Below are 17,907 nucleotides of genomic sequence, written 5' to 3' on the forward strand. Positions count from 1 at the left end.
CTTTCAAATCTGCTATTTCTTTCTCGTTATTCAAAATAATTGATTTCATCTGTGAGTTTTCTTATTTGTATGAGTTTAGAGACTCCCTTTCTTTATGCAGTTGAGACAAAACAGTTTCACACTCTTGCTTAGTGTAATCTAATTTCTCTTTTAATTCTATGGTGTCGTTCTGTAATTCTGATATGGTAGCTTTCAAATGGTCTTTCTCTGCCTGAGATTCTTCTTGCAATGCAGATATGGTCATTTTCATCTGATCTTTCTCTACCTGAAATTCTTCTTGCAATGCAGATATGGTCATTTTCAATTGGTCTTTTTCTGCCTGAGATTCTTCTTGCAATGCAGATATGGTCATTTTCAATTGGTCTTTTTCTGCCTGAGATTCTTCTTGCAATGCAGATATGGTCGACTTAAGCTCAAAATTCTTTTTTGCTGACTTGACTCTCTCAGCATCTAGCTGGGAAGAAATGCTATCATTTTCTAAATGAGCATTTTTAGATTGCAGTTCTAGTACAGTTTTATTCAAGACATTGTTCTTGCCTTCATAGTTTGTTACTGTGGTCTGTAATTCTAAGATTGAAGATGTCAGTACTGAACATTCGTTATGAAACTTTTCTCGCTCCTCCATCATACTGGAAGAGATGCTATCCCTCTCCATTTCCAGGCTAGCTTTTGTATTTTCTAAATATGTAACTTCTTCATCCAATCTTGAGATAGTTGACTTCATTTCTAAATATTTCACATTTTTTTCATTCAGTTGCGTTGAAAGAACTTGACATTCTTGAACAGAATTAGTTAATTGATTTTTCCAAGCTAAAGACTCTGTTTGCAAAAGAGCAATAATATCATTTAGTCTGACTTTTTCTTCCAATAATTCTGCTACATGTCTCTCTGCCTTTTCTTTTTCATCTTCCAGCTGGCAAGACAAGACTTTTCTATCTTCTTCTAACCCAGTGTTTTTCATCTTTAACTCATTGATGGTTTCATTTAAATGATTTTTTTCCACTTGAAAATATTCAATATCATTTTTTAGCTCTACAACTGTTGACATTAAAATCGATAAGTCTTTCTTTGACATGCCTCTCTCCTCATCAAGGCGAGAAGAAAGGCAGATTCTAGCATTTTCTAATTCTGACATAGTCTGAACTAAAGTTGTTCTTTCAGCTTTTAGATCTGCTAATTCAGTTTCCATTGATGAAACAGCTAACTTCATCAATGAGTACTCCTCTTTGAAAGTGCTGACTGAGATCTTTTCTTCCTTCAGTTCAGAAGAAATCGCTTGACCCTTTTGTACTGAATCTTCTAATTTCTTTTCCAACTCCAATGACAATTTCTGTACCTCTGATATCATAGCATTCAATTTCTCTTTCTCTGCCTCTGATTCTTCAAGTGCAATCTGTGATTTGTCTCTTTCGAATTCCCATTGGGAAGAAATAGCTTTCTTATCATTCTCTAAGCTAGCATTTTGTTTCTCTAGCTCATCAATTGTTATTTTGAATTGAACCACTTCCGAGTGAAACTGTTCACGTTCCTGTTTTAGTTCTTTTATTAATGACATAAAAACTGAACATTCTTTTTTGGACTTTTCTCTTTCCTCCTCTATGCATGAAGAGAGGCCATTTTTGTCTTTCTCAAGACTAGCTCTAACGTTTTCTAACTCTGATAAACCTTGGACTAAATTAATTTTTTCAGTTTTCAAATCTGCTATTTCATTCTCCATTTTTAAAATGGTAAAATTCATTGCTGAGCATTCTTCTTTGATAGTGCTGACTGAACTCTTTTCTTCCAAAAGTTGGGATGAAACAGAATGAAACTCTTGCTCAGTATTTTCTCATTTCTTTCCCAATTCTAATGTCTCTTTCTGTAACTCCGTTATTCTATTGCTTAACTTGACTTTCTCTGCCTCTGATTCCTCTAGTAATACTGATATGGATGATTTTAACTCTTTCTGTGACTTGTCTCTCTCGGCTTCAAGCTGAGTAGCAATGATATCTTTAGTTTTCTCTAGACTGGCATTCATTGTCACTAGCTCTTGGATTGTTCTGTCCATTTTATTGTTTTCCTCATCATAGATTTTCCCCTCCCTTTGCAACTGTGTTATTGTTGACATTAAAGTGGCACATTCTTTCTTATACCTTTCTTTTTCCTCATTCAAACAAGAAGAGATGGCATCCCTATCTTTCTCCAAATTAGCTTTAGTGTTTTCCAACTTTGAAATGATTTTGGCTAATTTGATTTTCTCAGATTCTAGTTCTTTCACCTCATTCTGAAGTTTGCAGACATAAGACTGAAGTGACGAGCATTCTTTCTGTAGATTCTTTACAATGTTCTTTTCCTTTTCCAGCTGAGCAGAAATAGCATGGCTCTCATGTTCAGCGCTGGCTCTTTTGCTTTCCAAATCTGTATTTTCCATCTGCAATTCTGAAATGGCTTTGTTTAATTTGTTCTTTTCACTTTCTAGCTCTTTCAGGTTTTTGTTACATGAAGACAACTTCTGTTCCAAGACTTTATATTCTTTTTCCAATATATCCTTTTGTTTGTTGGCCCCCGTGAGGAGAATGTCCAAGCTTTTGATCTGGTCCTGCGCTTCTTTTAGTTTCATGTGCAACGACTCTATGTGTCCAGGCATTTCATTTTTGTCTGTTAGTCTGTACCCTGTTTGAGGGGGGAAAAAAAAAGCCCTGAATAGACATCATTTCCAATGAAATAGAAATTAGTCTTATAGTGATTAATAAAAAATACTGTAAGGAATAGTTCTAGTATATTTAACTTTTTGGTCTTATTAATTATTAGCTTTATTCTAATAGTAATAGATCTAGTATTTACATATATTATCTTTTGTTGCTAGAGAAGACACTAGAGTACAAGTTTATAATCATTGATCCATTGTATATCAATTACCAAAAGGTTTTTGCTAATAATTTCACTTGATTTAGTTCCCTTTTCAGACCTTGCAATCTATAGGACAGGTGATGTAAAGGTCTTCTATTTCTATGGCTAACGATTGATGATTGTGTCATATTACAGCACAACGACCAACTAATTTTGTTTCCCAAATAATGTCATGTACCCATTTGAGTTGGGCGGACTCAGAGATATCCTAAAAATCCAGAAATTCAAATTCCCAGTCTTGAATATTCCAACCAGAGGCCCCTTGGTTTTGAAGCTAAGCATTTTATCCATCAGCCACCACACCCAATCATATTATAAGATGGCTTTTAATCTGCTGCACAAAATTATTACCCTTAGTTTACTTTTAATAACTACTTTTAGTTTATTTAAACTATGTTTTATAGAATAATTTTAATGTCGGATAGAGTTCCAGAAAAGAACAACATGGCCTGGAGAGTGTGAATGTGCCATAACTGCAACCTGCAAAACAGTTTTTGTTGTCTAAAACAGTTTTTCATTGGATGACCATTTAGCGGCAATAAATCAATAGGCCTGAATTATGAAACAGAAATGAGAATTTGGGGTCTAAGCTATTAGATTAAGCTTGGGTTAACAACAACCATAAATACATGAAATAAAAACTTTATTATTTTCCAAAAGTTTTTTGTTTCTCATGCTTATCTAAACATACAAAAGGTTATATTTACCTGTTGTTTAATGCATTGAATGAGTGAGTTTTAATGAATTTTCGAGTCAATAGGAAATGTGCTCATCTTCGATCACGAAGGAGGAGCTATTATATATATATATATGGAAATGACTCCCAACTAAATCAGAAAAGTTTTGAATCCAACTATTTGACTTTGCAATCCTCATGCACACTCATTCACACTAAAACTCTTTTACTAATTTAAAAGTCAATAATCTTGTAACATTTAATGATTATATTTTCCCTTGCCCAAGTCCATAGATTGTTGAAGTCTTTATTTTACCTATGTCTTTATAAGTCCTTCCACTTTGATCTAATCTGTTAAGGGATCTTGTTCTGTTGAGGTCCAAGTCTGCAAAAAAAAAAAGTAAACATATTATTCAATTATTTAAAAACTACAATTGGGACTTTTCTTTTCTTATCTATTGTAAGCTAATTCTTAGTATTTTTAATAAGCTAGCATAGATTTAAGATTTATAAATATTATACAATGGATACAATACAATATATCTTAATAATAATAATAAAAATATATAAAAGGCAGACCTTTAATAGGACCATGGTGATCACCTAACAGATTGTAACTGCCGACTCCTGGAATATTATCTAATGACAAAGTAAAAACAAAGTCATACACCTTTTTAGCATACATAAAATATTCTTTAGAAAATTTACAATTACAATTTAAATAAATCTCACCATAGGCAAAGTTTTTAAAAGCACTCTATACAGTCCAGTTGTTCCATCTTACTATGTAACTCAAGTAAGTGACTAATCTTGTCTCAATATATAGAATAGGTCTAGATTTAGAAAAACAAAAAAAATAATTAAGACCATTTTATAGATCTATAGCGATATAACAACAAGATATAGTTTTAGTCAATTCTAGTCTGGATAAAATGATGAGCTATTTCAGCAACAAATGTAAATTATATTAGATTTCAATACTGGGACAATTGACTCTTGATAGTTCAATGGTTCTGGGACTGGAAAATGGGGGAGGGGTGGATTGTCCATAACATCTGATTACCAAAGGTTAGCTGAACTTAAAGGAATTTAGAAGTACAGGTCAAGTATCAGTAGTTTCAAATATTTCAGTACTATTGTCTCTGATGATGGAACCAAACATGGCCAGAATTGCACCAGCCACAGCAGCACTTGTTAAGTCAAAACAATATGGAAAGACAAAGGCAAAAGCTAGCCCTCAACATTTAAATCAAACTGATGCAATTCATGGTCATGGAGTCACATTCTTGTATGCTTGCAAATCTTGAATACTGACTGCAGAACTAGAGGATGCTAGCAATGAAATAGGGATACTAAAGAAAGATCCTCGGTATCACTATCACATACTAAGATTAAGAGATCAGAGACATGATTGGTTCAGCTATTAGAACTCCACAATGATCTGCAAACGACTGTCACTGTCAAGTAAACAAATAAAGCAAACTAAAACTCTATGACTATGGCCATATCACAAGGCCTGACAAAAACCTTAGGGCTCACAAAAACTAGAAAAACTAATCAGGGCCGAACATGTACACTTTACTTTATTATACTAATTTAGTAATTATAGTTATAGGCTTGCAACGGTAATTTTACTTTAGACTAGCTTTTATTTAATTAAATAATTACATTTATTATGCATAATAATCATGCTAAAAAAAAAAGTAGACCAACTTAACTAGACTACTGCATTTGTTTCATTGAATCTATTATAAAACTAATTGCATCACAGTGGCATGATTTACACGAGCCCAGTCAGACATTGTGTTTGAAATATTTTGGTTAATTGTATCCAGGCACTCGTGTAAATCTGCCTTGTGAAAATTAGAGTACACTTCTGTCAAGTTTTGAATTGCTTGACAGATGTGATTCCCGTAGTCCTCAGCCGTCCCACCACTCAGGTCATCTAAAGCAATTACTTAAGTATTAGACTTGGTGTTGAGATGCACTGAGTTGACATGTACACCTTCTTGGTTTGTGGCATCAAACCCAAGAATTAGGCCAGGTGTAGTCATGACAACTTCAGCGGCTTGCAGGTCTGATATAACACCAAGTTCTCTTACACAATTTTCTATAGAACTTTTGTCAGGGACAGAATCACTAAGGATCCCCATTCTGTGTGACAAACTATCAATTACAGAGGGGATTCTTTTGGTGGAGACATTGTTAGAAATACAATCATAAATAATTAATCTGGCTATTACATTATAGGTTTTTTTGTCTTTTTTAAGGGACCTAGCATTAATATTTTCTAATTGTAAAACTTCTTCAAGGACCAGTTTGTCACACTCAAGGCCCTTAATGATTGTGTCCCTCTCAGACATTTCTTTTTTGTAATTTGATTTAATTTTAATTATTGAATGATTATATTTTATTTTTTGTTTCTATTAATTTCTTGTTCAATTTAGCTATTTCTTCTTTGCCAGATTCAGATTTATGTTTTTTTAATTCCTTTTTAAGTTTTATTATAGTTTTGTTTTTCTCTCCGCTGATTGCTTAAAGTTTTTAATTAATTTAGGATGAAAATTGACTTGTAATTTGAGTTGCTTTATTTTTTCTATGTGTTCTGCTTCTTTCCTCACTCCTAGACTCGGAGAGCAAAGATAAACGCCTTTTAAAGGCTTTTTTCTGGATGTAAGTTCCTCTCTTATGTTTGAAGCAGGGGGAATCAATGCATTTGCTGGTGTAATTATGGTTTCTACAACTGGTGTTTAAATGTTGGAATCAGGATAAGGGACAGTATGAGAGGGTAGTTGATAAAATATTTCAGAGCATTTTTCTTTTATATCTTCAAGATGTCTTTTTAAATTTCTTTTATACTTTGTATTAAATTTTAAAATTTTGACAAGGTTTGAGATGAAGGAATTCCATAAGAAGAACAGTTCTGAGCTTTTGAAACGAACGAACTAGTGCAGTTCTTTTCATTTTAGGCATGATTTCTAAAAATAAAACTTTATATTGTTATAACCCTAGTGGCGGACTGAAAGGGTTAATGTGTGTGCGGCCTACTGACACACATGATTCAGGCCAATCACACAGGTCAAGGGCTGTTGAACAAGGGACATTACTGCTAATGCACGCGATATGAACAATGTTATGGTAATGTGACCAAAAAGCCTTTACAGACGAGAGACAGTGTGTTGTTAGAAAGGACAGTACAGTCCAGGACAGCAAGCAGTAAGGACTGTGTGCTATGAAGTGAGTCCTCGAAAATGAAATGTAGCTGTACGAGCTAGAGAGACTTGAAGTGATTAGTTAGGCAGTTCTGTTGTGTAGCAAAGCATTTGAAGTTACTGTAGCCAATTGTGTTTATTGGCTGTTGTTGATGTAATTGTAAATAAACTGCCACCTTGTTACTTGAAGCTCTTGTTGTCAAGTTCTTGTGTTAGACGTGCTGTTGTGTTGTTTAGCAGTGTTTACAGAAGGCCTGATTGAGAAGATCGTAACAATATTAACATTCTGCTGAATTTTTTGTAATAAAACCAATTCCCTAGACTTAGCAATTAAAAAATTGTAAGGCATTTTCTATTTTACTTCTTTCTGATCTGAAATATTCCTACTCATAGTACTCTAATATATAATTATGCCAACTATGACTATAGATGTATTGCATCATTATTATTGCTTTCATTTATGTGCAAATTATTATTATTTAGTGTTATGTAAAGAATACAGTAAGTTAATTGGGAAGAATACATAGCAAAAAGCAAGCCAGATGATGAATAATGAAAGATGAATGACTAATTTAAAAAGTTAATTTTACAATATAAATGTATATTATAAATATTAGTAATGTTAGTAGTTAGTAAATGAAGCTTGATTTTAAATTACATTAAAGCTATTTATCACTTAGGATAATTTATCATAAAAAAAATTTTTAGATCAAAATTAATTCTGAAAACTTAATAAGTTACACTAAATCAGTAAATGATTACATGTTGTTAATAAGACTAGATCTAGATCAAAATAATGAACTAGTAAGTAAGTTATGAATAAGAAAAAAGTTATTTATTTTAATTAAAAAAAGACTATTTCTAGGTAGTCTTAAGTCTAGTCCATCAGATCAGCTGATTCACTGGATTCAGTTCTCAAGTAACAAGTTGAACTTGTGTAGGGATGTGAAAAAAAAAATCATTTTAAAAAACATTTTTGTTACTACATCATTAAAGTATTTCATTAGAGCTTTCCAATGATGTATAGATTATGACTGTATGTGCAGCAGTTAGAAAGTTATGATTTTTTTGTACTGTTTTTACCTTACCAAAATTAACACTGAACCCAATGGAACTGTGTGAGATCATCATCATCATCAAACTCCATTAGAGTGAGGGCTTGAGAGGCTCAAATCCTCCCTTGCAAAAGCCCTGGACAGAAACCCTGCTGTTTTGCGTAGTGCATAAATATCGCCATAAAGGTCAAGAATTTTGGGTTTCCCAGACTTGTCGAGACGGAGATCAGCAAGTCTGGGGCAGTCAAACAGAATATGAGGCACGGTTTCCTCTTCTTCCCCGCAGCGGGGGCACCGTGAATCAAAATTTGGCCATAGCCGCAAGAAATATGAGCCAACAGGACAGTGGCCAGTCCTGCACTGTGCTATAATAGCTTGCTCAGGCCTGGACAGCCTCCACCACGGGGAAGTGCGGTCAGGGCACCTCATGCGCTCTCAGACTCCACGGACTTTTTGGAACTTATCCCAGCACTCAAACCACTTTTCCATTTCTATTTTTTTGTATTATAGCCAGGGCTTGATGCAAGCTTACAGCCTGTTCAGTGGGTGGAATTTGCCCTCCCTGGTTGGCCAAAGAGTCTGCAATTGTGTTGCCAGTCACACCTATATGACTTGGTACCCACTGCATTATTACAGGGGTGCCATAGCGTTGTTTAATGTTATGTGAAGCCATGATGACAGTGTTGATATTGGAGGGCCATGGTCCGGGGCTTTGCAAAGCCTGTAGTACAGATTTTGAGTCAGTGACCACAACAATCTGTGTTGCCCTCAAATGTCCCTCGCCGATTTGAGAGTCATGGTCTCCGCATCAAAACTGCAAACACTACCACATGGTCCAAAGATTTTGACTGTGTAAGAGCCTAGAAAGTCGATGTAGGCTCCATAGCCTGCTATTCCAGAATCTATTGATGCCGACCCATCAGTGTATGCAAAAATAGCACTGGGCATGAAGGTATTAATGGTTTCCAGAGATAGGATTTAAAGGTCGTTAGATGAACGACTTAGCTTAGTGGCTTAGTGAAAAAAACTGAGATGAGATGATGTCACTGGCTAAGCAGGGGATGTAACTGGATAAGCAGGGGGAAGGCTAGTCAAGACTTCCTCCCCAGGTCAAAAGTTGTAAGATCAGATTGAGTTTAGTAGATGATACTCATAGATTAAGATTTACTTTAATACTTTATTAAGAAATTTAATAGTAAGTAGAAGTAGATCTAGTATTAGTAGATCTAGTAAATTTCTAGCTCACAAATCAAAGCTGATTTCATTATTAGTATTTATGATTCTTACTAGTTTAGAGTGTAAATATTAAAGTAAATTAAGAATTAAGGGGTCTTGAGCAACAAGAAATGCCAGATGATTGTTTTGTTTTAGTTAGCAACATTAGTGTCAGAGTAATCTCCCTTTACCAACTATTGACCAATTATTAAAAAATTGTAATCAAGAGTTATGAAAGAATTTTTTTTTTTAAATCGGTATGTAGACTCCAGCTAGTGAATTTGAAAAAAAAAATCTATTGGAATATATGCAGAATATTAGGCTTTACAAAGCCTAATATGTTTTTATTTTTGTTCACAAAATTTTTCTAGACATAGACTATCATCACCAAAACTGTCCATGGCCATTATTTTCTTTGTTAAATGGCATTTTCCACTTTGTAAGCGCCACTAAAGACTTTATGGCCAGGCATGATATCTAATATGAAAAAAAATTAACCTTTGTTCTCTATCCTAAGGTCTGTATTGGAGTATTGGTGAAAACAAAAAAGTGATATTTTCATTATAACTAAAAAAAAAAAAAAAAGTAATTGACTTTAAAAAAATTATCATTATCATTAAGCATATATAGGGTTTTTGTTTAAACTAGTAAATAACACATCTTTAAATCTCTTGTCTTTTGTCTTATATCTCATTAATAAAGTATATTGAAATATTCTAATTCCAAGTGCAACCTGTGTAAAAATAAAAAAAAAATAAAAATGTTAGATTCTATATCATGTTTTCAGGTTATTTTCTACTCCACTTTTCTGTTTATTTGTTTTTTTCTCATACCTACATTCGTCTTATGTGACTGAATTTATTGTCTCTAAGACTAATGATTTTATCTTTAATAGTTTAATAAATAATTAAAATATAGATCTATATTGTCTTTAATTATTTACCATTTGTTTCATTGAATCTTTTGATCCTTGCTCTTGGGAAAGCCATCTTCTGAATTCTGATCTTGATCTTCCTTGATTCGATATTAGATCTATCATCTATGACATTAGTTAGATCTAGATGCAGACTAAGCGGTAATTTCCGCTTTTAGCTGGCGTATTTACGTCTCTAGGCAGCACCTGGCAACCACTGGCCAGATTTTTGCGATGCCTCAGCGCTGAATCAATGCTAAAAAATTTATTTCCAGGGGGAGATAACCTAGTTGATTTTTAATATCGCCAGCTGAAACCATACTCGAAGAGAGAGGAAATAAAAACATATAGAAATAATAGAATTAATAGCGCTGTAGAGCCGACTCACAGACCTATATAAATATCGCCAGCTTATAGCGGATTGCAAGAGAGAGAAAATAAAACAAACAGAAATAATAGGAATATTTACTATTGCAGTAGAAGTAGTACTTTAAAAAAAGGAATAAGGGGGGGGGGGAGTAAAATATTATTATTTAAAATTGGAATGACATTAATAAAGCGTAAATTTAGGTACCTATTTTTTTTCATAGAAAGCTAACTAGAATACTTTAAAATCTAGACTCTTGCCTAATAGCACTCTGACTCTAATGCTCCAAATCACTATGAAAGATCTAGATCTAGATTCTAACTCTCTCTAGTTTGTTATTCTTGAATCACTTGATAAACAAAGCGGGTTCAAAGAGCTTTAATAACGTTTGTACCAATCAACAGTATAACTTCCCATCACAGACCTATATATTTTATGTCTATGACCTATAATTCCAATCTAGACTCTATTATATAAGATAAGATAAGAAGACTCTATTCAGATATAGAAATTGTGAAGGAGAAAGACGATTTATTGGATATTTTCGTACATGACGAAAATTAAAAATAGATAACTTGGTGGAACTGGTGTATAAAATAAAGGAAGTATTGATAAGATATCTTTTAATAAAGGTATATTTCATGCATATATATTTATTTTTTGTGTGTGCAGTTTCTAGGACTGTGGAATCAGTTTTTCTAAGCTTTGTTTGTTTGTTTATGGCAGTAAATAATTTCAATATGAAAGAATCATCTTCTTTTTTGAAGTAATGTCTGTATTACATATAAGAAGATAAGATAATCAATAGATTTTTACTTCATGGCTTTTACTCTAAGACACTTTTAAGTGGTAAGAAATGAGATTTGATACGAAGATCATCTGCCTATAGCTCAGAACTACATTACACACCTGCATTACACACCTGCTATCATGAGAGCCACAGACATCAACTAAAGTATGTGGGAAGAAATAGCCAAAGACAGGAGTACATGGAGACATACTGTGCGTGCTGGAATGATCATCTCTGAGAGCAAAAGAAACGAAGTGGCCTTAAAAAAGAGGGAAAAAAGAAAGCTGCCCTTTCCGCTAGCCCTGAATCAGATGCATACACATGCATGAATTGTGGCAAGTATACCGCTCTAGAATTGGCTTGATTAGCCACACCAAGTTCTGCCTCGTCTCAAGACTAAACCAAAACCAGTGACTCACCTGGGCGCATCCATTGCATTTCGAGACAAAAGGAGCCATATATATATATACACATATAAATATATATACATTTGAGACCAAAAGAAAATCTGCTGGCCGAGGACAAACGCAGACGACGAAAAGAAAATCTAAATCGACCACCTGCGGACAATGGTTATGCTTGCCCTGGATGTGGCAAAATATGCAGGTCACAGCTGGGGCTGCGCAGCCACGGGAAATACTGTATTCCTCATTATTCTTTGGACTCGAAGACAAGCCTTATTATATATAATAATAAATTAAATAAATTCTGCCCTCTTACGTAATCTTTCGTAATCTTTCGTTTCGAGGATAGTGTAAATCTTTTCTGCCTTGTATAGAGACCCACGGAAATAATTTAATCATTATTAGGAGACGGCGACGTACAAGGTTCTATAATGTTATATAAATACGCATGTCATGTCTATTATTATAGGCATATTAGCTACGTCATCGTGCATGTTTGTGTGTCTGTGTGTATAGGCCCATGTGTGTGTGTGTGTCAATGTCGGATCCGGCTCAGACCATACTCTTCAAAGCAGATTCAATATATGTTAAAAAAAAAAAGCCAGCACAACGACTAACCGTCTTTACTATGGAAAGTGTTAAACCAATGACTTGGCAGATTATAAATCATTAATTAACATACATGACTAGATTGTCACTAGGAAGTAACGTTTGTATTTTATAAGATAATAATAATTATGCTCGTCTTCAAGACCGAATAATAATAACAATAATAATAGTAATAATTTTATTTATAAAGCGCTGTTAACAAACTAAATGTAGGCTAAATGCGCTGTAATAACATTACAAACATAAACACGAGAGTTACAATGACAAACTAATCTAAAAAAATGTTTTAAACAGATAGATCTCAATGTTCTTCTTAAAAGTGGTGTAGCATGTTGTCTGTCTGAGATCAATGGGGAGTGAGTTCCAAACCTTTGGTCCGTGCACTGAAAAAGCCCGCAGACCGTAGCTTTTGAGTGTTGAGTCCATTGTCGCAGGGATAACAAGGAATGCTTAAAGAGCCCAAAATTAAAATTACCAGTTTTCACCAGGATTCAACCCTGGGACAACTCAGTTTGAAACCCAAGCGCTATAGCACTCAACCACCGCGCATCTAGTAAATAACTTCATATTTACTAATTACAATTATTCTTTTTACGCTTGAATAACAAGTAAAAAAAGACATTATTTCCCCTACCTATATAAGAACGGAAAAGTAATCCACGTATGAATTATGTCAGGATTCAATGACTGGATATTTCCTTTCATAACAACAAAAACACACTTTGATATGGGTCAGTGATGTGTTCTCACTGTCCAGAGAGCCTTCCAAATAAGTTGTTGTACTGGATGACTGAGGCCTTAAATCCACCCCCACCCCCTCTTTCCCTTTCCAAGTTTTAGCTCACCCTCTCCTCCTTTCATTTCTTCCCTCTTTTCCTTTCTATATTTTTAATTCACTCCGTCACTCTCAGCATTCAGGCCATCTTCCTTCACTTTCAACTTAAGTCTGTTGAACCTTTGGGGCACCACACAAGATCTGTTGACCGTACTTCTATATTCCTCTCAGTCTCTTGCCTTGAATATAATTTTTCCCAATGACAGGCCTGTCCATTCTTTTATGTTGTCTTACCATCGCTTTCTCTCTCTGTATATCTATAATAAAGCCCGCCTCTTGCCTTCTTAATTTACCCCCCCCCCCCTCTTTATAGTTAAGAGCTCCCAATCCTCTCTGCATTTAATGCCCTCCTCTTTCCCATGTTATTCATCAAATTCTACTCACCACCTCCCTCTCTACTTCTTTAGTCGTCCCCTTCTTTCTCTATTTTATTTCTTTCTGCCATATATTAACACTTCTCTTTTCTTTCTATTCTTTCAAAAGAAGAAGAAGGAACAAAACTGGGATGTTCGTTCTTAAATGAGTGTCGTCACTGTTTATGTCTGATGCAATACTCGACAAGGTAAATACCCGCATTTTGATGTAGTAACACAGTAACACCCTCGTTCTGTTCTTAAAGCATCAACTTTTGATGCTGTCAAGTTGTGGTGAAGAGCTCTTTGAATATTAAAAAGACACGACAACTACACCATTAGATCGATAGCTTAAAGCGCATTATCATAGAAGGAGATCTAGATCTATGGCTTTTTGGTTTTTCTCAACAGAGGCGGATATCCCATCACTTCAAGAAAACAATCTTACATCTATGGCTTTCTGTTTTATCTTAACAGAGGCGGATATCCATAATTCCAAGAAAAACATCTTTGATTTGTTACATGAGTGGCAGATAAAACCGAGAAGCTACCCTGGGGGATTTCAGTTCGAATCATGACATGAGATGCGCTGTCTTTGGTGAGAGTGTAATGGTAACATGGAAACCTTCTCACAGATACCCCCCGCCACACACACAGAGGCACACACACAAAAAGAGAAAGAGAGATGGAGAGACAGAGAGTTAGAGAGAGAGAGAGGCCCATTATAGAGATTGTATCACAATTCACTGAGCTGGCTACAGTATGGAAGTTTCTAATTAAAAACAAAACAAAATAGAAAATATTTGTGAATTTATTTTCAGTTTACAAGAAAATTAAAAGTAGTCTGACTATGACTTATATAACTTTAACTTATTTACCATCTTACCGAGGCACTGTGGCTGAGTGGTAAAGCGCTTGGCTTCACAACCGGAGTTCCCGGGTTTGAATCCTCTTGAAGACCGGAATTCTTAATTTCGGAACTATAGAGCGCCTCTGAGTCCCCCTCCCCCCACAGCTATAATGGGTATCTGACATTTGTTGAGGAAAAATCAAAGCCCTTGGCCGTTGTGCTGGCCACAAGACACCCTCGTTAACCATAGGCAGAAACAGATGACTTTTACATCCCCTGCCCTATGAATTGCAAGGTCTGAAAGGGGAACTTCCCTAAACTTTACAACGTATTTTATATCTTATCAGTCATCATCACTTATCATCATATGTTTCAACGTATTCATTCAAGATTTCATCTTATAATTTATCTCATTTATTGTAACTAATCTTTCATTATAGCTTACCTTTTATCCTGTCTTTTCATGTATCTTATCTTATCTTATATTCATCTTATTTTTATCCCTAACCTTATCTTATGTGTATCTTTATATTATCTTATTAGTTGCAGACTTCAACTCTACTGTCGTATGTTTTCCTGATTCTGGCAACTCGCCACAAGCTCTAACGTTAGGAGTAAGAAGGAACACTTATATAAATCTGTTTTAGTTTATGCATTAGTGCCTTTACCACTCAAACCAACGACACATAATTTTTAAAAAGAAATAATTGAAGTGCTAAGTACAGAATGTAGACGCGTATAATTCTTCTATTTTTTTATGCTGCTTATGTATATAACAATTAATATTACAAAAAGATACTTTGGACATTAAAGATTTGTAAAAATTAGTTACAAATACGTAGGAAAGTGTCACTATTTGTTCAACCATCACAATATATGTCTACCATTTCAAATTATATGATAGCTACACACATTGTTATATCAAAATATAACAAACGCTATATTAATGTTAGAGATGTGTATACCACTCTCTAAACACTAATCACTAGTTAATAGCAAACGCATGGTGGTCAAGAGTTAAGGCGCTCGGCTACTGAACAGATTTGTCTTGGAGTTCGAATCTCAGAGAAGACTGTGCTTATTAAGGCCGCCCCTGAGACCACCAAACTCTTAATGGTAAAGTGGTTTGTCCTTGTGCTGACCACATGACACCATCGTCAACCGTCGGCCGGAGTTCCGATACTTATAAATAAAACAATATAATTGTTAGTTCCCCTGGGTCTGTGACAGGTGGGGAAATGTGACGTGTGTTTGGCACGTTTTATGTCTAGGGGATGATTATTTTTAATGCTATCACACCCCCACTTATCAACATATGAATCGGGAGCAGACACGCAACGAGACAAAGCAATGAAAGATAGATACAAAAGTTAAAATAAAGGAAATTTATTTACATAAATATACATATAATAATAAAAAGGGGGAGGGTTTGCATCTATCTCTAATATATTCTATGTTTAATCATCACTCTTGCACGTAATAAGAGAGTATGTCACTTTGTCCTCTGACTTAGCTGGTTGTCCTGTTGATGTCGCAGCTGGCTGTGTCCTGGCTTGAGGTTCTGCAGCTGTAGGTGGCGCTCTAGCGGATAGAGGGACGCCGGCGATATAGTTCTTGCGGAGTCTCAGTCCCAAGTTCTAGTATCTGTAGTGGGCACAGTATGGCGGGTGGCCGGATACCGTGGGCACAAGGTTACTGCGGGCAGAGCTGATCTGCCGTGGGCAGTGTAGGTAACAGGATATGTCCAGTTAGTTGCAGAGGGTTGGCGTAGCTATGACGTCTCACACAGATCTGAATCTACGGGAAGTCGCGCCTAATAGCTTGACAGGTGGGCTGTCGAATAGGCGGGCAATGCCGATAGCGCCAAGTGGTAGAGTTGAGTAGATCTCAGTAGGCAAGTGCAGCGCTGAATAGCACTAAGCACAACTGCAGGTAAATGGATCGTTGAGCCAGTAACTAGGCAATAGGTGATAGGCAAATAGGCAGGTAAGTGATCCGATAAATAGGCAGGTCTCAGTAGGACAGTGCAGTGCTGGATAGCACTCAGCACATAAATAGGCAGACACCTGAGGGAGGCTGCGGATAAACAAAGACAAGTTAGGACATGTCTCTCATGCATCTTATCGATGCCCTCGACTGAGGTGCATTCGTCAGATTGGTAAAATTGCTTTAGAGCATAATTGGGAGAAGATGACAAATGGGGTTTGGAATAATAGATGGCTGATAGTAGCAATATAAAAACGTGCATAAAAGGGGAAATAATAATATAAGAATGTACACAGAAGGGGAAGTAATAATCTCAAATAAACAACACAGGTGGATAGAGAAAGAAAAAAGGGGGGGGGGTGAGTTGGGCGGTGGTCAGTGACCCAGATGGTTTGTTTACATATGACCGTGGGTCGAGAACAATGGAGCGTGCTTGAATGTCCCTTCAAGCGGCGCAATTCTCCTTAGAGTAAAATGAGTAAAGGGGAGATAATTCATATATCTTCTCTAAACGCAGTATCAGTGCGCTAGTAAAATTATCACGGTTGTCAGCCGAGATAAAGGAATAACATAAGATGTACAAATATATACATGGTTGCATCAACGATCAATTGAGCAACGTAGCATTAATAGATTAATGCAATACATAAATAAATACATAGGACATGTTTATGTTTTCTACTTACGCCAGTGAGAAATACACAATGCACTAATTAAATATAAATGAACTAAGCAAAATACACATGATAAAATCCAATGGAAATATACACAGAGTAATTAAGATGGAACTTGTGATTAAGTTCGGCTTACCACCAGGTATTCCTCTAGGAGAAAGAATAAGTGATATAGTCCAGACTCGATAGCTCAGCTTGAATGAGAAAGAGAGGGTGATTTGAGTTGGTTTACTATATATATATGCCTGAAAAGTGTGGGCGGACACCGGAAATGTCCTAGGCTAAGAATTAGCTTACACGTGGGTGAAGTCCGACAAGAGTCACACCTTGGAGTACCACGCGGTGTATTGACCAGGGTAATCTCTTAGATCAAAGAGAGACGTGGGGGGGGGGGAAGAGTGACCTACATTCCACCCAAAGGGGGGGGGGTGTCAATCGCGGCGGACATCCGCGGATAAGACTAAAGAGAACGTGTCTATCTTTGCCCCGGTCAAGGGCAAATAATTGAAAAGACGCGCCTTAGCTATCTCCAAGGTGGTCAACTAAGTCTAGCCTGGAGAGGAAAAGGTGTGGCGGGTGAATGATTTAGGGGTAGGATGGGGAAATAATTAAAATAAAATAAATAAATAATGAAAAATAATAATTAATGCTGTGATAATTTAGAGTGACTCTGACAGCGAGTTTTTGACTTGTCACAGGGTCTAACTATTTACATTAATGATGGGTATCTTTTTCATTCAATTAAAAACATTAAAATGTGTCAAGCGTTGAGATTATCTCATAGGAAAAACAGGTGTGGTGGCTTAGTGGTAAAGCACTTAGCCTCCAAACTAAGGGGTCCAGGATTCGAATCTTGATGAAGACAATTCGAATATCGGTATTTCTATGAAGCCCCTGAGACTTATGCGTAACTTATGATAGATGGGGACATTTATGGTGTGTGTTTGTTGTGCTGGCCACATGACATCCTTGGTAACCATCGGCCATAGAAACAGATAATCTTAACATATCGCAGTGGTAATTTGTTTTTTTTTCTCACATCAAAAAGTTGTCTGTTGTACATTATTTAGTTATGGCAA

The 17,907-nt window shown here is 35.7% G+C and overlaps 2 protein-coding genes across 2 annotated transcripts; both read right to left on the bottom strand.

Moving 5' to 3' along the window:
• Positions 1-61: 61 nt before the first annotated feature.
• On the bottom strand, positions 62-1,738 carry LOC129927642 (repetitive organellar protein-like). Its single transcript, XM_056037539.1, has one exon. It carries the CDS (start codon positions 1,736-1,738, stop codon positions 62-64), a length of 1,677 nt encoding a protein of 558 aa, XP_055893514.1.
• Positions 1,739-1,828: 90 nt separating this feature from the next.
• Positions 1,829-10,439, bottom strand: LOC129927645 (hyaluronan mediated motility receptor-like). The gene is made up of 4 exons (XM_056037548.1): positions 9,991-10,439; positions 4,145-4,204; positions 3,882-3,950; positions 1,829-2,652 (listed from the first exon to the last, which is right to left on the bottom strand). The coding sequence occupies exons 1-4, from the start codon at positions 10,034-10,036 to the stop codon at positions 1,829-1,831; spliced, it is 999 nt and encodes a 332-aa protein (XP_055893523.1). The 5' UTR covers positions 10,037-10,439.
• Between the last annotated feature and the right edge of the window lie 7,468 nt (positions 10,440-17,907).

This window comes from Biomphalaria glabrata, chromosome 8, assembly GCF_947242115.1.
Source record: "Biomphalaria glabrata chromosome 8, xgBioGlab47.1, whole genome shotgun sequence".
Lineage (NCBI taxonomy): Eukaryota > Metazoa > Mollusca > Gastropoda > Planorbidae > Biomphalaria > Biomphalaria glabrata.